The 22,567-nt window shown below is 40.6% G+C and overlaps 1 protein-coding gene across 15 annotated transcripts in view; it reads left to right on the forward strand.

The window, feature by feature from the left end:
* Nucleotides 1–22,567, forward strand: part of HYDIN (HYDIN axonemal central pair apparatus protein) — a 441,202-nt gene that overhangs the window by 211,867 nt on the left and 206,768 nt on the right. For all 15 annotated transcript variants that reach the window (XR_006211638.1, XM_042967954.1, XM_042967958.1 and 12 more), the window contains 6 exons: nucleotides 5,128–5,195; nucleotides 10,495–10,730; nucleotides 13,586–13,686; nucleotides 16,295–16,430; nucleotides 19,256–19,420; nucleotides 21,451–21,603. Coding sequence is in view for 14 of the 15 variants with exons in the window: in XM_042967954.1 (XP_042823888.1) it covers nucleotides 5,128–5,195; nucleotides 10,495–10,730; nucleotides 13,586–13,686; nucleotides 16,295–16,430; nucleotides 19,256–19,420; nucleotides 21,451–21,603 (859 nt within the window). In the remaining variant the exon portion in view is untranslated. The remainder of the gene's footprint in view (nucleotides 1–5,127; nucleotides 5,196–10,494; nucleotides 10,731–13,585; nucleotides 13,687–16,294; nucleotides 16,431–19,255; nucleotides 19,421–21,450; nucleotides 21,604–22,567) is intronic.

A 22,567-nucleotide genomic window follows, 5' to 3' on the forward strand; every position in this document is an offset into this window, starting at 1 on the left:
TAAAAGAGTATAGGATATTAAAGGACCATAATTTTACTCTTCATATAGGGGAAAGGAAAATACTGGCCAAGACAGGTTGAACAAGAAAGCCCAACCCCATTTCATCTGGCCACTCCCTAATTAAGTACAGCCTAATAATAATGCATTTACACACACACACACACACACACACACACACACACACTGCTACTCTATTAGGAATAAATGTGTATTTTGGATATTCACTTAATAAACTTATTGAGCACCTTCCACATGCAAGGTTATATACTAGGGACAGTGACTGGCAAATTTGAGTTTGTTAGACATTCCTGTGTCCTAAAACCTACTGTCTTTTTAATTAATTTTTTGAGAGAGAGAGATAGAGTGCAAGCAGTGGAGGGGCAGAGAGAGATGGAGCACAGAATTCAAAGCAAGCTCCAGGCTCTGAGCTGTCAGCACAGAGCCTGATGCGGGGCTCAAACTCACGGACCGCAAGATCACGACCTGAGCCGAAGTTGGACGCTTAACCGACTGAACCACCCCAGGCACCCCTAAGTCCTACTGTCTTAACCTGTGACTCTGTGAATTATTTTTCCAAATTCAAGATGTAATTGCCCATTCTCTAAAATATTCCCTAAACTAACTAAAAAATGTAGTGAAAGAAGTGACATTAATTAAAAACTAAAGGGCTACACTAAGAAAATATCCATTTAACATAAAGGGAGGCAATAATGGAGGAAGAGAGGGATAAAAAAGGCACAAAGACATAAAAAACAAATAGTAAAGTGGAAGACATGAATCCTACTTTATCAGTAATTACATCAAGTATAAATATATTTAACACTTTAATTAAAAGGCAGAGATTGGTAGAATGGATTTTTTTAAACCCACAAAACACAATCCAATTATATGCTGTCTACAAGAGACACATTTTAAATCCAAAAATATGAATAAGTTGAAACTAAAAGGATAGAAAAAGATACACTATGCAAACAGTAACCAAAAGAACCAAAAGAACAGACTTTAAAACAAAAATTGTTATTTGAGACAAAGAGGGACATTTTATAATAGTGAAAGAGTCAAGCCATCAAGGAAATACAACAATTAGAAACATAGGCACCTAACAGCAGAGCCCCCAAAAATGTGAAGAATAGACTGACAGAAGCAAAGGGAGAAATGGGAATATGGTGATTGCTCAGGGTTGGGGGTGTGGGACAGAGCATGATAGCTAAAGGCCATGGTGTTTCTTTTCAAAATGATGAAAATGTTCTAGAATTGACTGTGGTGATGGTTGCACATATCTGTGAATATACAAAAGCCATTGATTTATACACTTTAAGGGGGTTTATATGGCACGTGAATTACATTTCAAAGACGCTGTGATTGTTAATTTCAGGAGTCTATAATATTGGATGATGGTTAGTTCCTTCATTACGTAGGTGAATTTTTAAAATCTCTGATCTCTTCTCCTGAAGATCCCAACTAGTAGTACACATCACTAGCAATGCCTGAATAGGTTAGGGTGCACTGGGGTTTTCCACTGTGAATAATAGGATTTAGGAATCCCCCAGGAACCTACTCACAAGCAAACTTGGACTAGTTAATACTTCAACTGCTCTGGGGAGGATAAGTCTCTCATTTTATCCTCTGGACATTACATTCACCCAAACTGCTATACCAGTCTCTTATTTTGGATGTTATTCCTGTTTTTTTTTTTTTTTCAAAGGGAAGGAAAATCTGACTGGGGAAAGAATGTTTGCGTGCATCCAAAAATGAATCACAAATTTCTAAGAGAAATATTTTTTTTAATGTAAAATTTGTGTTTTTTTGGGTATAACTGACACACAATGTTAACATTATTTCAGGTGAACAACATAGTTCGACAGGTTTATACATTACGTTGTGCTCACCACAAGTGCAGCTACCATCAGTCACCATCAACACTATCACAGTACCATTGACTGTACCTTTTATTCCCATGACTTACTCATTCTATAACTGGAAGCATGTATCTCCTATTCCTCTTCACCCATTTTGCCCAGCCCCTAACCCCCCCGCCCTCTGGCAGCGGTCACTTTGTTCTAAGAGAAATATCCTTATCTAAATCACACTTGTCCAAAAGTGTTCTTGCGCTTCAAACCATGAATAATCGTTTTTGAAAACCTGGTAAATATCTGGTATCCCAAATATATGTCTAATGTATAATTATAATATACTTCCAGCTCCACACATTAATATTGACTTTACTTATGACTTCTCCAGAAATACTTTCTTAGCTCTTGTGGCCTAAGAAATCTCTGTAAAGTTAATATGATGGATTATGGACTTTTGTTTCTTATTATTTTATTGTCAGGTACTCTTCTTTCCTCAATACCACATAATTTTGGCTAGTCTGCCTTGAAAGGTCAGGACAGTTATCATACTTTTGCTTTTTCTATTTACTCCTCTAACTACATGACACAGTACTTTAAGTGGTTGGATTAACAACACTGTGAAGTTAATGTGACTTAAAAAAAATTACCCGTGAGTAGTTTTGTTGCCTCCAATCTTTACATATGTAATTTCATAAAGTGTTAACCATAACATAGATATATTTTGTATTCAACTTGTTTCACCTAACATATCATAATACTTCAGTCTTCCTATCTCTTGTCTTTAAAATTACAATTGATCCTGAACAACACAGGCTTGAACTACACGTGTCCTTTTACATGTGAATAATTTTTGATAAATACAGTGTAGTAAAACTTGTATTTTTTTCTTCCTTCTGATTAAAAAAATTTTTTTAATGTTTATTTATTTTTGAAAGAGAGACAGACAGTGAGTAGGGGAGGGGCAGAGAGAGAGGGAGACACAGAATCCGAAACAGACTCCAGGCTCTGAGCTGTCAGTACAGGGCCTGACATGGGGCTTGAACTCACAAACTGTGAGATCGTGACCTGAGCCGAAGTCGGGCGCTTAACCGACTAAGCCACCCAGGTGTTCCTCTTACTTCTGAGTTTCTGAATAACATTTTCTTTCCTGTAGCTTACTTTATTATAGGAATACAGTATATAATACATATATAAAATATGTTTTAATTGTCTCTTCATGTTATCAGTAAGGCTTCTGGTCAAGAATAGGCTATTAGTAGTTAAGTTTGGGAGATATATCAGAAGCTATACATGGATTTTCAACTGCACAGGGGGTCAGCACCCCTAACCTCTGCATCATTCAAGGGTCAACAGTATAATTTTAACAGACCACTGCATTGATGCAGGGTACAAATTTGCAGAGACTATTTGAATATTCAGAATCCCTTGTAGAATGAATGCAGCCATATCCAATTCCAGTTGGTATTTGGCCACAGTTCCCTTAGTTATATGAACAGATGTGATTTAATTCCAGTTCTTTCTACATCTGCACCTGTTAAACAACTGCTTTGTACAATTTTGTGAGCTTCTTTCTTACTTTCTTTAGCATTTGTGCATTTCCATCCCTTTGATCTCTTTGTTACTTGGCCTCACGAAACCTCTTTTACAAGTCAAGCATCTATCCTATAGGCCTGTTTGACTTCATTCTCAACTGGATCCTAATTCTTTGCCAAGTACCAGCCACTCCTTTTGAAACTACTTTGGATCATTCGAATGAAATAGAATAGCTGGTCCCGAGAAAGGCTTTTAGGATTGAAATTTGCTTTTAGAATTGAGTCTTTGATGGGATGGCTCCTCCCAGACTTGCAACAGCCCCTGCCCACATTAGGTCAGACGTACAGCAGCCCAAAATACCACCAGGGCATGGACGCATTCAGCACAGTATGGCACACCCACTTCACAAACATCGAGCCGGGTGAATGAGGATGTTCCTGATTAACGCATTTTCTGGTATCTGTAGGTCTATAATTTTTAAAAGCTTGGCACATAGATGGGGATTATCTCAGTTCTTACCTAGATTCTAGGGATATGGATCATGGTAAAAATCAAGAATAAGCTAATACATATTTATTAGTCTTCTGTTACTCCTACATTAAACTTTGTAGCTTAAAACAATACAAATTTATTATTCTATAGCTCTATTCTTTTGAAGTCCAACATAGGTCTTATTGGGCTAAAATGAAGGTCTTGACTGGACTGTGTTGCTTCCTGGAGGCTCCAGGAGAGAATCCATTTCCTAGCCGTTTCCAGCTTCTTGAAGCTGCCCACAGTGTTCTGCTCAGGGTCCCCTTCCTCTTTCTTCAGAGCCAGCAATAGCTGGTTGAGTCCTTCTCACATTGCATTACTCCAGCCTCCTCTTTGCATCCTTTTGTATTTTTAAAGACACTTTGATTACATGGGGCCCACCAGGATAATCTAGGAAAGTCTCCCTATTTTAAGATCTGTTAATTAGGAATCTTAATTTCTTCTGCAACCTTAATTCCCCTTTATCATGTAATCTAACATATCCACACATTCTGAGGAGTAGCACATCGACATCATTGGGGACCATTATGCTATTTACTGCAGCTGAAGTCAACTAGAAACTGTAGAATCTCTCTACTATTTACTTTAAGCTAGAGAATCACTCCAAGATCCTGAGGCCTTGCACTGAGAGAGAAATGAACCAACATTTACAGCAAAGGTCCTTCAAGGTCACCTATACCAGATTGCAGTCTTTTCTTTTATACAGGAGGAAAAGAAACTGGGGGCTATGGGGGTAATGTGACTGGCCAAGATCACAACTAGTTGGTGGTAGGAATTGGAAAAACAGTTTTATAAAAGTTGGGACCAGGAATATTGGTGCCATTGATAGTTTTTAATGCTTATTATTTTAATGCTATAATTTTTGTTTCTTATCTAAGAATAACTTTTCGTGATATGTATCTTATCCATATTAATATTCTGTGTCATTGGTTTGGTGATGTGTCTGCCCTGCCTCATTCATTGGTAGGCATTTGGTGATAAATTAATCACAGCATCATTTGCTAAAACCCAGTGGTTTGAGTCTTGAAAAAGAATTCTAAGAACCACTGCGATAAGACCATCAGCTTGTGGTTTCTTTAAGTGCTAGATTCTGTACTTGACTTAATGCAGTTTATGGCTTTAATGTTTACTGTCTTCCTAGTTCCTGACTGTTACACTGAATTCACTGGATTCTCTATCCACTCCCCCCAACTTGTATTCCTACTTGCAGAGGCTGTGTCATTGGACCTACCTTCCACTTTAATGTTCCTGCTCTGCACTTTGGCGATGTTTCCTTTGGTGAGTAATTTTTCCATATTAAATTAGAAATTGAGTGGAATTGCCTCTCTCTCTACATGGAAGGAGGAAAGTTTACACAAAAGCTCTCTTACCAATTTTTTACGAGTAATAGCAAGAAAGTCTAGAATTGTTCTCTTCTTCCTCTGCAGCAGTGACATTTCAGTGCCATTTCCTAGTTTATCTGTGAAAGTTATAACTACGTCCTGGGCACTAATAGCTGTCAGGCCATGGTTGTCCTTGCTCGTTCAGCAGTGGAACAATAGAAAGCCTTAAACTTCACACTGCTATCTGAATGTTCTGAACACTCCATTTTATATGCAGTTTCTGATTTGCCAGTATGTCTACACAACAGCCTCTTCACAGAGATGCTCTCAAGTTTCAAGTGAATTCAGTGGTGGTTTGACTCAGGTGTCCTATCACTCCAAGCTGAAGACTTCTATATTTTTCTGTTGTCTTCTTGCTCAGTTACTTCCCCTGAGTCATTTCCTCCTGTCTCCACCTTTCCAAAGAGTAACAGTGGTAACAGCAGTGGTGGCATTAGCAGTAAAAGTTTCCATTTATTGGTTCTTTCTTATATTCTAATCTTTGCTAAGTGAATCACATTCAGTACTGCATTTAACCCTTTAAATCCTTTGGGGAGATACTATTTAAGATTCCCCTTTCGGAGCTGGAAGAACTGATGATTCGAACAGTTAAATAACTTCCCATGGTCATATAGCAGTGGCAGAATGAGTATTTCACTTGAGCTCTCTCTAAATCATACACTGTCAACAGGGATGATTTTGCCCCCAAAGGGTCAAAAATTGTTTGCTTGGGGTTGAAGAGTGTAGATCTAACCCACATTTGTGGTCCTCCAAAGTTCAACCCTACCCAATAGAATCTTCTTCCTTAGTATTTAATTTTTCTCATTAGGGAGAAATTAATCTAATTTAAATTATATTTAATTAATTGATTTCACTGAAAATTAATTAATCACAGTGGTTCTTTTTAGGAGGTGATAATAATTTAGGAAAGACTGAGAAACCTTAGCCTGAATCCATAGTCCATAATCCTTTCCATTTTTCTCAGTTGCCTCCCATTTTGACTTTCAGTTCTTTTGCTTCAAGTAGGGCCATCTACTTGGGGAAAATTTTTTCTTTACAAAAAATATCCTTTCTTTGCAAAAAGCTGATTAATAACGTTTTTATCCATTGCTTTAACATTTAACATTTCCTAAATACAGGAAAATCCATATCAATGGAGTTGAATGTCTGTTTGTTACCATAGAATATGAGAATGGCTAGAGGAATTTTTAGAAATTTGTAGTGCATGTTTGAGTTATAGAGTTTTCGAAGGAAAGTAAAAGTGACCTACAATTTGAAAATTGTCTGTTGGCCAACTGAGAGAGGCATACTCTCTCAAGGGAAACCGTGACTGATATGCAGTGAGAGGTGAATTACCCAAAGACCTATGCACTTACCCTCCAACCAGCTCAACTGAGTTCACCGAGAGTTCTGGGCAACTGATGCATGACAGCAACATACCCTCACAGGCATTTAAATATGAGCTCCAACACAGAACATTTGGAAGATATGCCCTGTATCATATTGCCCTGGAGGGAGAAAAAATAATCCAAATAAAAACCTCAAATCAGTCACTCCAAGAAATATCATACTGATTCATTATCTAGAATCTGCCCTATTGAAAGGTTAATGTAAATAGTGTACCAACGATAAGCCAGTTTTTGAGCCCTGAGAATATCTGGAACACTTTTATCTAGAATCCAAACATTTAAAAGCATCAAGGCCCCTAATGGTACATTTCAGTGAGATATGGCAAACAGGAGGTGTTCAAAATGCTGTATTTGATATTGGCAAGCTCTGGGTAACACAGTAGATAAAACCATTTATGCATGCTCCAAAGCTAGGTAGGTTTTTTTCCCATTATCATCTTCCATTTGGTCCTCTCTTATCCCTAAGTATATAGGAAAAGCCATTATTGGGTAATTTATTCATTGTTTCCTTGAGCTATAGAGAAAATAATCAACAGTTGTTTCTCATAGTTGGTCCAGCTAGAAGTTTTGGTAACTAGCTTAGATGAAAATTACAAAAAGTTTATTTTTCTTTTGTTGTACAACATCTTACTGAACCATTTGGCAATAACGCAGCTAGATAAGAGTGGGAAGACACTACAGAGCCATGACCCAACAGTCCCCAGGTCTGAGACGTAAAAACTTATCCCACTTAAGTCCACCTTCAAAATTCAAGTTACATTTCTTTTAGTTTGGATATGGATTCCTTAATCTTCCCTGTGGTGTGGCAGGAAATATTAATGAAAAACATACCTTTTTGCTTGCCAACAGGAAATCTAGGGCTATTTCGTTTTCAAAACCACTTGGGTCAGTCAATTCAGGCTACTTTGCTGTGCTTCTGGATTCTGCAATGTATCAGCCAAAGTTAGGAACCATTTTGTGATACAGTTTTAGAATTATTTGATGATAATATTGTTAAGTCCTAAAGTTGGTACTAGAGTTCTTTCATGACTCCTACCCAAAGTGTCATTATTTATTTCTCCAGGAAGATAGGCCTCCTGTCACAAAGAAACATGGTACATTGAAGAGTTATTTATTGGCAACTTCCTAATTATTACCTCACATGTGCAAATATGGCTTTGATGAGGCAGACAAAAGTAAGCATGTGATTGGCTCAGGAATGAAAGACCAGTAGGTCTTTCGATAGTTCGATAGTTCGAAATGCAAGAGAAATTAATGGTTACAGGAATAAGCCAGGAATTGAAGGAATTTTTTTAGTTATTTCAGAATGACAGACATATTGTTAAAGTTGGTGATATTGTCCCTATCTTGGCAAAAAGGCATGTTCTTGAAGAGGTGTCTGTTATAGGTTAGTGTTGGAGACATAGCCTTTATTTGCTTAGAGATGCAGATCTAGATTAGGCATCAGGACCTATTGGGATTGATGGTGTTAGATTACTATAAATACCCTAAAGTAGACGACAGGTAATAGTACTGTTGTTTGGTATCTGAAATGTTTAAAGTATGGCTATAAATATTTTGATGGTAGGATTGGATGTTGGATGACATTTCGAATAATTAGGTTGATGGAAGCTAGAAGGGTGAAAGAGTCAGATTCTAGAATATAGGTGGTGATGATCTCTGAAAGAGCAGTGAAGCTTTGATAAGTCCTCAGATTCATCAAAGAATACAATGGACCAGGTAACAACTGAGATGCCAGATTATAGACCAAAAGGGCAGAGTGTAAGTATTTGCAAACTCACTGTTTTTCGAGAGGTACAGGAATATGTGGAATGAGAATAGGGAGTTTGGAAGACTCCAGGCATTCAGTGGACCTGACCATTGGATAATTTGGCCAGAGAAGTTAGGGTTTAAGGGCCATAAACATTTTTTAAAAATCACGATAGTTGTCTTCCATGGCCCAGGTACAAACAGGCAGTATTTCACTCAAGAAGAAATATTTAAATTGATTTTAGGATGTTGTAAAGTGGGGGCCCAGGGACAATTAATTGTAATTATCCCTTACAACCTTTTTTTTTAAGTTTATTTTTATTTATTTTGAGAGAGAGATAGAGAACATGCAGGGGAAGGGCAGAGAGAGAGGGAGACAGAATCCCAAGCAGAAGCCTCACTGTCAGCTCAGAGCCTGATGCAGGACTCGATCTCATGAACCATGAGATCAGACCCGAGCCAAAGTCGAGAGGTGGACGCTTAACTGACTGAGCCACCCACGTTCCCCTGTCCCTTACAATCTTAATTATAATGATTATAGAAAGATCTGAGAAAGGTTAGCAGAAGAGATCATTGAAAGCATGAGGGAAGTCTAAACCCAATAGTATTAGGATTTGGTGCAAGCAGAAAGCTAGGAGTAACACTTGTATTATTAATGACCCTTCAGTCTTTAACAAAATAATACCACTTTCTTTAGGCTTTTTAGCAAGCGATATGGGGTTTACAGGTCATTGTACAAGGAACTGTTCTAGTTAGGAGGTTATAGTTGGCTTTATTCTCAAAAAACCTTCTAGCTTCAGGGAAATAGTCTGAGCAATGGTTTGGAAGGACCCATCTGAATCTTTATACAAATCACTTCCAGCGTACCCTGTACATTAGAAGAGTGCTGATCCTATAAATGGTCAAGTAAAAATAAACAAGGGTGAGGGATCTACAGTTTCAATAGTCTTTGCTGGGAAAGTTCTGGAAAGCTGAATGCAGCAATACATGATTATTAAATGGACTTTCTAGCAGCTCCTCTGGAATTTCCAAGAAAGTCCTTCAGGTACATTTAAGCAGGCAATTCTTTTTCCATAAGAGATCTCTTCCAAGTAGATTGGCAGGTAATATCACAAAGGAGACATAAATGCATTTCCTCCAACAGTCCTAATGTGTAGACAAAGGCTCAGAAATGGGGAGACAAATAGATCAGTCCAAAATATCCCCTGCAGTAATGTAGTAACTAGCAGAGACCAATTGTGTTTTACTGCATTAGGGCTCCAGGTAGAAAGAATAGTGTTTGCATCCCATAGAAATATGCAGATAGAGTGGCCACCTCGGGAATCCAAAATCAGAGCTCAGTTTATTGCCTGCCAGGCAAGGAGGATCCACATCTCTTAGAAAAGGAACAGGAGTCTCACTGAACTGAACGTAGGAAGGCTGGATTTAACGTGAAAAAGTAGCTTTGTCTAAGGGAGGTAAAAGCCAGTGTGTTAGTCTCTGGCTGGCTCAAAAGCAGATTGTAAAGTCTCTCTCAGGAGATGCTATTATTTGATTTTGTGTCATCGACCCTGGGAGCATGAGCCTCAGACAGGTCCAGGAGGAGTTATATAATATCTTGGCGGGCTCTGGGTCACACAGCAGGGAAAACCACACAGGCTTCTCCTTTCACACGTTGGCAGATAAAAAGAGCAAACGTGATTCAGTTTTTTAAAAAAGTCTGTATTCTGTGTAAAAATTAAATGCAAAGCATACTTCTGGAGAACTACTCACCAAACAGATAATAATAGATGCTGCTTCTTGAGAGGGACCTGGATGAACATCAAGTGATTGGTTTTATGTCTATAGTTGCTACATAGTACGCATATACAAGTATTCACTGACTGACTGAATGAATGAATGAAATGCATTCATTGATGGTACAATTGAGGACAATATCAGGGAGAGGTGGAGTTAAGCAAGTGGTGATGAATTGCACAGGCAGTTCACTTAAGTGGTTTGGCAATAGTAGCAGAGGTTGAAGTTTCAAGGGAGGCTATAGTGGGGCTTTGATATCTCACCTTACATTTTGTTTTCCAGGTTTCCCTCATACCTTGATATGTTCCCTCAATAATACCTCCTTAGTCCCCATGACCTTCAAACTGCGCGTCCCTGGAGATGGCGATGGCCAGAAAAGCATTTCAAGATGTGAGCAGTATTCAGACAACAAAAGACCGCTTTGGAACAAGGACGAAAGACCCATAACGAAACCAAAAGAATTCACCATCACTCCCAGCAGTGGCACCATTCGCCCCCAAGGATTTGCTGCTATCAGGGTAAAGTGCACAGCCTCCCAGCACATACTCCCAGGCAGCCACGCTCTCAGATAGTTACTAGGATCACAGCTAGGATTTGCTTTATACATCCGTTGTCAGCGGGAGGGAGTGCCTCTAATTCACGTGGAAAAGTGGGCCTATAAGGACATAAACCGCGGAGGCACAAGAAACCAGATACACATATATTGGGCACAAGAACTGACACTACTCCCGTGAATTTCCACCAATCCAGAGGCATTGCCTTCACCAAAACGTGGATTCTCGAGAAATCCAGTGAAACCCCTGCTCTGCATAGATAGTACACTCATCAATACTGATGTAAAAAGATTTAAGAACTCACTGATAATTAGGTGCTCCTTTCCTTCAGAATCTAATTGTTTATACCAATCAATGTCCGTATTTGTGCCACAGATGATACCCAGTTTTTTCAGATTTTTAATACAAATCTGGGCTTCGTGGTGAACGTAGATGTGATATCCCTAACAGTGCTTTATATTTAGGCCCACAGTGTGATGCTCTGGGCATGGCCTAGCAGAGCCACCAGCAGAATTATTTCACAGCTCACTGAGAAGGATTTTACTGTCTTCCTTCACCTACTTTTGCTCTTCCAAACAGTTAGGTCTAGCATTACTGAAGGCTGCTAAGTTGAAATGATTTTTATCTTTTCTGGGAAAGAAAAAAGAGAAGACTTCCATGGCGAAGGTTGGCAATTTTCTCTTTATTTTTTTTTTTATAATTTTTTTTTCAACGTTTTTTATTTATTTTTGGGACAGAGAGAGACAGAGCATGAACGGGGGAGGGGCAGAGAGAGAGGGAGACACAGAATCGGAAACAGGCTCCAGGCTCCGAGCCATCAGCTCAGAGCCTGACGCAGGGCTCGAACTCACGGACCGCGAGATCGTGACCTGGCTGAAGTCGGACGCTTAACCAACTGCGCCACCCAGGCGCCCGGCAATTTTCTCTTTAGTCATGACCTTTGAATATTTAATTCAGGTATGGTTTTAGGCCCCACATTTGCTTTAAATGTTTCATAATATCTCACCGTGAAGCCGCTCATCCTAAATCTTTTCTGGGAGTCTTTGGCTCTCCCAAGGGCATCTCCGTGGGCCCAATGAGGTTTATATCACATATCATTGTCACTTCTCAGGTTCCCAGTCTTAGTCCATTTGGGCTGCTATTACAAATACTTGAGGGGCACCTGGGTGGCACCATGGGTTAAGTGTCTGACTCTTGATCTCCGTTCGGGTCTTGATCTCAGGGTTGTGAGTTCAAGCCCCGCATTGGGCTCCATGCTGGGCGTGGAGCCTACTTAACAAAAAATGTTAAAAAAAAAACCCAAATACTTGAGACTGGGTGGTTTATAAACAACAGAAATTTATTTCTCACGGTTTGGAGGCTGGAAGTCTAAAATCAGGGTGACACATGGTAGAGTTCTGGTGAGGGGCGGCCTGCTGACTTATGTCCTCATGTGCGGAGAGGAGCTGTGGGGTCTTTCTCATTAGGGTCCTCATTCTGTTCATGAGAGCTCCACCCTCATGACCTAATCACCCCCAGTGGCCCCACCTCCTCATTCCCACCTCACTGGGGGTTAGGATTTCAACATATGAATTTGGGGGGTGGGACACAACCTTTCAGATCATGGCAGTTGCTCACTGTGGCTTTCCCAGGAAGAAGCGCTGTTGCAAAGAATTTATTTTTTACTTCGTGCTCAGCCTACACATCACCCACCTTTCCTTTTTTCCCTCTCACGCATCGCACAGGAAGGTTTGCGAAGACGTAGCACCTGCCTAGCAGCCTTCTGTGAGAGCCACTTGCTCTGCCTTCTAACCAGAGCTCAGAGACAGGAACAGGGGTTAGAGTCACTCCAGGAGCCTCTGCATGCTGGGCCAACTGCTTCTCTCCACATCTGACAAATTTTCTTTCCAAATCAGTGGCTCCACCTTCACTTTATTTTCCCTTCAGATTTGGAAAAGCTTTCCCCAAGCTTCAGTGTTCACTCCTGAACTACATCAACCATGTCTGTGTGGACTCAAATTTGCATCCAGTGATTCCCTTTGCAACCAAAAAAAAAATTCTTTAATTAGTCCTTCATACATAATTTATGTACTGAAAAGCTTTAACCTATGCTAGAAGCTGTTCTCTAGACTTACAAGTATCTCTTCCACTACAAATCATTTTTAAGCAATTAAAAACGGTGACAGGACCTCAACAGCTAAATGTAATATTTCACAAGAATAAATAAAAATCAGAGGATAGAATATACTGGGCACATACTGTCCTTGAATAGACCTTTCTTTGGAGCTTCCCATTTTCTGTTCTAATAATGAATATGGTGGACAGTGGGGAGACAAGATTTTGATTAAAAAAAAAAAGTCTAGTTGATTTCTTAGGCCCTTTTCTGGAACTGACATGGTTTCATGTTCATTTATTTTGCTGTAAGAGAAACTTAGCTGTAGTGTTTTATTGGTGTGTTGAATTTTTGTAATTTCTATAGCCAGGAGGCATAGAGAACAATTTAAATTGAGTAATGAAAGTTTGCTTGTTACGGCTTATCTTTCAGGGTCATTTTTTTCCCCTTATGCAGGTATATGACTTCTTTGATACAGTCTTCTCAGAAATGAGCAAACCTATTGTACTAAAAGCCATTTGGTTTCTAACCTCGCCTTTGAAAAAACTCAGCATGCCCTGACCCCAAAATGTAACTTGTTCAACTGAAAATGTAAAACGCCAAACACCCCATGAAAAGTACTCAGAAGCCGTCCTCATCAGTGCTGTCCTCCCCTGGCTCCTTTCTCCGCTGCACAGAGGGAGGGCCGGCCTTGTGGAAGAGCGGCTTTTCACCTTTATCTTTCCAGGTGACCTTATGCTCCAACACCGTGCAGAAATATGAGCTGGCCCTGGTGGTGGACGTGGAGGGCATCGGGGAAGAAGTGCTGGCGCTCCTAATCACAGCCAGGTATCACACTCACCTGCTTTGTCTCCTCCTGCGTCTCCCCTGAGCCGCCAGCCAGCAATGGCTGCCTCTCACGGAGGCAGCATGCCTGCAACCAGTTCTCACTGCATTTGTTCTGCTTTCCTGGGAAAGCAAATCTGATATGGAATCTGATATTCAAATGATAAAGCTTTAAAACAGCAAGCACACACCTCTGGTGCAGATAAGAAAAGGGGTGTGTGTGTGTGTGTGTGTGTGTGTGTGTGTGTGTGCGTGCGCACGCGTTTTGCAGCGTTAGGAATAATAGTGCTCCCTAATGGTCTGACTTTCCGTGTATGTAACTGAAAGGGTTCTACCAGGAAGAGGTGAACAGTTGCTGTTTTTATTTACATTTTTTTTAGTGTTTCTTTTATTTTTGAGAGAGAGAGGCATAGCGTGAGCAGGGGAGGAGCAGAGAGAGAGAGGGAGACAGAATCCGAAGCAGGCTCCAGGCTCTGAGCTGTCAGCACAGAGCCCGACGTGGGGCTTGACCTGAGATCATGACCTGAGCCGAAGTTGGACACTTGAAGGACTGAGCCACCCAGGCACCCCATAAGTTGCTGTTTTTGTAATTTTTATCTTTAAATATAGTACTCCAGGGTTATGCCCAGAAAGAGTGGTGCTCACAGGCCTGCAGTGGAAGGTCCATTTAGCAAGACAGTTCTGCACTAGGACACTTACTATGACTTCAATGCAGGCTGCAAGCAGGCCTCCCGAATGAGGCTAACAACATAAACTCCTCAGAACTGTACCCACCTTCTCTCCATTTTAATAGAGGCAGCAGTGGACTCTCAAGTCAGGTTAAGATCCTGGCTCTGCCATTTGTTGATTGTGTCTCCTTGACCAAGTTGGGGTCTTCCTAAGAGTGGAGTAGATGCTAATGATGACAGTGATCCTGATTAAATAAATAAAATCGTGGACCACACTCTTGCCAAAGCAAACAGGTATTCAGGTCTGGGGCTTTAGAGGGTTTGTATGAAAATGCCATCTAAATGAAATTGAGAAAATTACTTAATAAAAGCCTGATAACATATCCATCCCTAGAGTTTAGGTCTCATGAATTTCAGATATATCAGAAAGAACTTGAAGGTCAAGGCCTTGCCATGGTCTACTTAGTCCTTCCAAAGACCTAACTAATTGTTTTGCGCGTTTAAAAACAGAAAAAGCTCTTTCATCTGGTCCTTTCTATACCCAGGTTTAGCTTTTTTGTCTAGGCTTGCATTTCTTTTCTGGGTGGGTTGATTCTGATACTTTCCCCTTTTCAGCCCCCTTTCCCTGCAGCTGTCAATGGGAAACCCTGAGTTAAAGAAAACAACAACAACAACAGAGTCCTAAGAGGCTATGAGTTTCCTACCATGTGTACTCTGTGACCCAAGTGAAATACTCTAAGTCCTATCAGCCACAGTGTTTCAGGTAGTGAAGGGTTAGCTTTATGCAAGTCATCGGGTCAACTGACAGCTTCCATTCTAGCTAAAAATGAACACTCATCCCGTGCTAAACCTCAAATTTTGGGTTAACAAGACTCACTTTCATGTCATTATTTTTGGTGTAATCGGTAGGAACTGCTTGAAGACCCTCAACAAAAGAATTGCTTTCAGAACTTGCAGAGAGCCAGCCGTGACAGCTCGCGGTGCCCTCTACCACAGGTTAATCATCTCTGACTGAGCTCTCGCTCAGTGCATTAGGCACTGTGCTGTGCTCTTCTCTCACGTTAGCTCCTGTATTTCCCACAACACTCTGAGTTAATTATGCTAATGTCAATCCCTAGAATTGCCTTCATTTTACCTAGGAGCAAAATGCAACTCCGGTAGGGAAAGCAACTTGCTCAAGGTTGTATTTGTTAAGGTCACTCTTTGAGCCTGGCTCTGATTCAGACACCACTGCTCCTCACCACGACACTATATTGTGACAGTGCAGTGAGGCAGGGAAGACTTTGAGATGTAGACACAAAATGAAACACAGATAACCTCATGATAGACCAACTGCACACACAGGGCTTCAACTCCTCCTCCCCTGCACCCCACTCTGCCTCCCCTCCCCTACCACACCCACCTTCACGTTGAGCACCACTGTCACGGTGCCATTTCTGGGTTGAGCAGCTGCCCAAGCCTGATCCAAGACAGCTGTTCTGCCTAGGAATTACAATTATTACCATAATTTAGATGGTGCAAACTGTAGCTCGTCCTCGGGGGACTCTGACTGGTCCAGAGTGTCACAGCTAGTTAGGACCCCATGCTGGTAGCATTGGCCCTATTTGCCTTGGAAACAGTTCCACTACCCTAAGGAACTTACACTGTGGGAGCCCCTTGGTAAAAGAAAGCCAAATATGAAAAACAATGGAAATGTTAGTCATTACTCATGGAAGACCGCTGTTTAAGGAGTCTTGCTTCTAGCCCTTTTTTGATTAAACAGTGGTGACTGGGGGCTAAGGGATAGGAATGACAGGAGAGAAGATTTAAAAATGATTAATGTAGTTATTAGAGAAAAACCATGTGACAGTGACAAATGTGTTTAACTTGGGACTCTGCATTCTCCATCTGTAAACAAGCTCTCTATCCTTTTGAATTCTTTAATGGGTCTTTCCTTTGAGCAGGTGTATCGTACCTACCCTCCACATGGTGAACACAGAGGTGGACTTTGGGCGCTGCTTCCTGAAGTACCCCTATGAGAAAACGGTCCAGCTTGTCAATCACGATGACCTCCCAGGATGCTATGAGGTTCTACCTCAGGTGACTTACTTTATCCTTTTTCAGTGTTGATTTTTCTTCAGTTGGATTCCCTCAATGAGAAAGAGAAATCCTTCTAAAGAGCCATATTCCTGAACACATGACCTTCTGTAATTCTGATTTTGAACCCTGGGATAAAATGGGCGTGGGGTCATAAAGCCACAGCTGGATTGCCACCTGCATGATCGAGCAGCTGCAGGTGTAAACAGTTCTTAATTTCCCAGGGAAATTGCCTTTGATAAAGAAAGGCAAGGGTCAATTAAGCCAACATGCAGAAGTTTCACCTACAAATAATTGCCTATGAATTAATCAGTCGTGGGAAATGAGGCAGAGCTAAGAGTTTTCATTTATGGCTATGGCTGTGACTTTAACAGCATCGCTAAAGTACAGTAATGCAGTATTTATAAATGGACTTGTTGAACTAGAAGGCTAGAGACACTACAAAAAGAAAAAATGAAGTTGCCTTCTAATGTTTTATGAATGGATCTGTCCACATGCCACTACACCCAGCTAGGTGGGGCACTGAGCAATGAAGCACATATGGGTTCAAGAGTCAAAAAGATCTGCATAGACTAAAGTAATGGAAGGTCACTAATAGGATGCAATTTACCAAGAATGCATTTGGGTTTAAAACTCTATTGTTCGGTAAGGACAGTACTCTAATAAAATTTCATGCCAAAAAAAATCCCAAAAACAAGTCAGATGGGGGTTTTATTTGACTACAGTTTCAAAATGTGTTCAAAGACCAGTATGGAGGCCTCAGAACCAAGGCGGGTTAGGCTGTATAAGAGAAACACTGTGATCAGCTAAAGGAAGGAGATAGCTACTGCTCAAGGCAGTGCCAGGTTTTGTCTTCAGATATTGACACTGTATTTTTTTAGTGGAAACATGAGAAAAAAAATCACATGTGAAGTAACCAGAATGGCAATCAACATCATCTGGAAATCCAAGTTATATGAGGAGCACAGTGTTTAATTGGGAACAGGAAAGCCTTAATAGGATGAAATAGCCACCCTTCCCTTCAAAGGGCTATTATATAGAAGAGGAAATTAGAACTATTGTATGGGCTTCTCTGAGACAAAACCAGAAACCAAGCGTTGGGTTGATGGGAGACAACATTTCTAACTTTTAGACGATCAACAATGGAACAGGCTAGCCTTGAGTATTGTATGATCATCTCAAGATCTTAGAGCACAGTTTACTTACATCTGGGGTAATGAGGAAGCTTTTTCTGCACAGGCGGGCTTGGAAACGGGTGAGGCACTTGCCATGAGCACAGAATTTGGTTGGTGGGGGGAGCCAAAAAACTCAGGGATCAAGATAAATCATATTTTCATGTCACATTTTAAGAAATCAAAATTAATGCAAAATAGTTCATAAAAAAATCAAGATAATAGATAAAGGCAGAATCAGCTGATTTTCCCTTTTGCTTCAGGTTCCAGTAAGGCTGGGCAGAGCAGTGCTACATAGGCAAGATGCGTTAGATTAGGCCATGTTAGGCCAGCCCAGGTGTACGAAGACCATGGGGGTCCCTGGACAGGTGAAATCTGTATGTTCTGTCTTTCTCCAACAGCTAAGGTTTCCCAGAATTACCCAAACTTATTTGGTCATGAGATTTTTTTTAAGATTTTTTTTAATGTTTATTTATTTATTTTTGAGAGAGAGAGAGCCACACACGTGAGCGGGGGAGGGACAGAGAGGAAGAATCCCAAGCAGGCTTCTGGCTGCTAACATAGAGACTGACATGGGGCTCGATCTCACAGACCATGAGATTGTGACTGGAGCTGAAATCAAGAGTCAGATGCTCAACCGACTGAGTCACCCAAGCACCCCCATCTAGCTAAAGTTTTATTTGTTGCTGTTGTTCCATAAAAGCGAGTAATATAGGGGCGCCTGGGTGGCTCAGTGGGTTAAGCGTCTGACTTCAGTTCACGTCACGATCTCACAATCCGTGAGTTTGAGCCCCACATCAGGCTCTGTGCTGACAGCTCAGAGCCTGGAGCCTGCTTCGGATTCTGTGCCTCCCTCTCTCTCTGCCCCTCCCCTGCTCATGCTCTGTCTCTCTCTGTCTCAAAAATAAAATAATAAAATAAAATAAAAACATTAAAGAAAAGCTAGTAATATGCTGCGGAGCAAGGTTCTAAAGGACATACATTGGTAAACACTGGGTAACATTCATTCATTCACCTACCTATTTTGCCATTTAAAAAACATGTAGTGAGCATATGTGTTGGGCCAGCAATCGCGCCAGCAGAGGCCCAGGTCATGCCCTAGGAAGTTGACAGCCCATGGAACAGATGGACACAGATAGTACATGCTACGGAGAAGGACTGTAGGATGCCCCCTAGGGACAGAGGAAACACCCTTACACTAGAGCACGAAGGATACCTGTGGGTATTCAGGATAATGTGCAGGTCCATTGAAGGGAGAGGGCATTCCAGAGTGTTGGAAGTAGGAAGCAGTATCATGTGTTCAGGAAAATCCAGTGGTCCCTGTTGACAAAGCATAAAGGGACCAGGTGGTGGAGGACGTGGAAGGCCAGGTGAAGGAATTTGGCCATGGGAAGCTGTTCCCATGAACTAATTCACACTGTGGATAATTTCTGCATCTTGCTGGGTTGTGCACTTTGGATTGGGGCCTTCTGCACACCCTGCTTCCCTTTAGCAGAATTGAGGTGCTGATCCCCATTTACTTGCCTGAATGATGACATCCTCCTAAAGAACCTGCATGGACTTGGGGCAACACCTGTTTCAAAATAATCTAATATGCTATTTATTTTGTGCCTTGCCAGGGGCTTGCTTATCCTTCCAGGTTGTCTCTCCCACCAGGTACATGAAGACATGCCGGCTGTGTTACTCTCCAGTCCTATCCCCTGTGGAGTCATCCCCCCCCACAGCACCATTCACATACCTCTGGCCCTGGAGACCCAGGTCACTGGGGAATATAGGTCCATAGTTTACATCTCAACCTTTGGGAGCCCGGACCCCCCTATGGTGAGAGCCAGTTTTCAGACTTGCATTTAAAATTGCTGTATATCTTGCATATTCCATATCTGCATATCCTCTGCTTTCTCGCAATTCTAGAATTGTACATTTTCACTCTGCAGTGGCAAAGTACTAGTGTTGTGTTACTTCGGGAACTTATCTTCAGATCCATTGAGAAGTAGTGCTGTTTTATAGCATTTGTTCTTTTTAATTCCTTATTCATTCTATTTTATTTATTTTTTAATTTTTAATTTTTCTACAATTTACTTTTTATGTGTTCAATTAAATAATTTTTTTTATTTAAAAAAGTTTTATTTTATTTAACATTTTTTTCATTAAAAAAATTTTAATTCCAATATAGTTAACATATAGTGTCATATGAGTTTCAGGTGTACAATACAGTGATGCAACAAATCTATATATTACTCCATGCTCATCATAAGTGCACTCTTAATCCCTTCACCTATTTCACCATTTCTCCCCTCACCCCCCACCTCTCCTCTGGTAACTGTCTGTTTTTTCTCCATAGTTAAGAGTCTGTTTTTTGGTTTGTCTCTTTTTTTTCCCTTTGTTTTTTTTTATTTCTTAAATCCACATATGAATGAAATTGTATAGTATTTGTCTTTGACTGGCTGACTTATTTTGTTTAGTATTATACTCTCTAGATCCATCCATGTTGTCACAAATGGCAAGATTGCATTCCTCTTTATGGCTATGTATGGTATTCCATTTATGGTGTTTTATATATATATATATGGAAATTTCTTGTCTACAGCAATAGATCCATCCATGTTGTCACATATGGTAAGATTTCATTCTTTTTTATGGCTGAATAATACCTTGTGTGTGTGTATATATATATACACACATGCACACACACACATATATATGGTATTACATATACATATATATATATATATGTTTATGGAATTTTCTTGTCAATAGCAGTTGTTCTTAAACTCCTATCAGGAGTTCCTCACACACACAGACATGCCTGGCCCCTTTCCAGTCCTATTAAATCAGAATCTCTGAGGGGAGAGCAGATCTGTGTGTTTAACATCCTCCTCAGTTGTTCCTGGTACAAAGCTGACTATCACTCGCTTGCTGCATGTGGACTCTGAGAGTGGTTTCAGTCACTGCTCACTGGATCTTTCCTGTATATTGACTGGACTCATAGCTCAAATTAACCTACTGAAGCTTTGAGAACTGACCTCTCTCCAAGTGTGGGAAGAAGGAGACACGGAAAGCTGTCTGCTGCCTGGGCTGAATCAAAGGGTGAATCTTGAATCTTGAAGGAGGTTCCCCAACAGGCAATGAATCCTTAGACATTCTGAATGCTTAGAGAGGAGAATATATTCTGCTTTTATCTCTAACACGTAAGATGCCATAGATAAGCCACCTGACTTAGAAAGCAACATCACAGAGTCAGCCCAACCCAAAAGGTGCCACCGGTCCAGCCACCTTCCCTGCACAGATGCAGCCCATGAAAAGGTTGCTTGCTGAGCAGGTAGCACTTCATGAAAGAAAAAAGTCCCCCTTCCTCAGGCAGACACAATGCCTGGATGAAGGCACAGGACTGGGGGGAATAGAGCAAGTCCCCAACCTCCACTGCTGTGTGCAATGGGCAGTCCTGTTGTGCCACTAGTAAGCAATAGAATGGGGGCTCCATCCAGCCACTTCTGACTCTGAAGTGTCAGTCCTTAAGCCCACTCTGAGTGTTCTCGAGGCTGGAGTGCTGGCTGGCATGTAGAGGACCATTATTCTCATTTCCCTACAATGCACAACTTGGGCTGACCAGGGAAGCCAATCATCCTTCTTGGGGAGGAATTCCAGGCTGGATTCACGGGTCTGACCAGCATGGCCATCTCTGGGTCACTCTGACCACAGACTACAGGGATAAAGAACGACAGATCTCATAAGCACCCTTTTGCACCCCTGCTCTTTATAAAAGAGATGGCCAGAATCTTCTGTTTCAAGTGATCTTTGAAGGCCAGCTGTTTTCAGCTGTCCTCATGTTCTTTCTCTTGTGTGGAACACAGGTATGTCACTTAAAGAGCATCGGAGAAGGCCCAGTTATCTATGTACATCCCACTCAAGTTGATTTTGGCAATATCTACGTCCTGAAAGACTCCTCAAGGATTCTCAACCTATCTAACCAGTCCTTCATCCCCGCGTTATTTCAGGCACGCATGGTGAGTAAGTAGATGGCTGGGCCATCATATGATGAAATTACAGCTTTGCCTCTATCTTATAGGCAGTGGTCCTATTTTTGCAAAATGACTTTGAAAGAAATGGATCAGCAGGAGTAGAGATGTATATGGTTCAATTGCATTAAATTATGTCATTTTCATCCCCAATTGCTCTTTATTATAATCCTTTTGTTGACTAAGAAACACAATATGTATATAGTTTGGTAATCAATATATCTACTCTAGTTTTGGGAAGATGCTTCAAAGATCTTCTCACTGAACTGTACCTAAGCCTAGCCTTTCACCTCCAGAAAACACCTTTTAAATGTCTCTGTAACTGAAAATGCCTTTTTATCTTGAATTTGAACACTTTTGGCCACAAATATGTTAGTATGCTTATTCTCTCTTCCTTTTAAAAAGCAGTATTTTGACATAGCTTATAAGGATGTTTGAAATACAGCAATATTCGCCGAAAGTAGAAATTAAAGAAAACAGCAAAACAAAGATAAATGCAAAAATAGATATATAATAGTCCTAGAAATGAGTCTGTCTTGTGTCTCTGCATTTTATAATGATATTTAGATCTGCTAGTCTCCTATAAGCTCATTTTTAACAGAGATAATACCAATTTTTGCAGAATGTAGGGATTTCTAGTCAGCAATTGAAAATATGTTTGGTTTTAGAAGATTTTTTTGATTTAAATATAAATTTTTAAATAGCACATCCCTTCTCCTACCCCCAAATTATTGACATTTGAATGAACACTAACACTTGGTTTCAGCATGTGTCACATAGTTCTGAAAAATCAATGATTAATTTTCTCAAAGTCACTGTTAGAAGGAACAGGATCACAGTTTTCTGCTGACATGTGGCATGTCCTCAGAGTCATTGGTCCCAATTAGCATTCATTTATCATGATCATTATTCCTTTTTATTATCATTTGTCATTACTCCTCATAAAGGCAGC

The sequence above is a fragment of the Panthera tigris genome, chromosome E2 (assembly GCF_018350195.1).
Source record: "Panthera tigris isolate Pti1 chromosome E2, P.tigris_Pti1_mat1.1, whole genome shotgun sequence".
In the NCBI taxonomy this organism is placed as follows: Eukaryota; Metazoa; Chordata; class Mammalia; order Carnivora; family Felidae; genus Panthera; species Panthera tigris.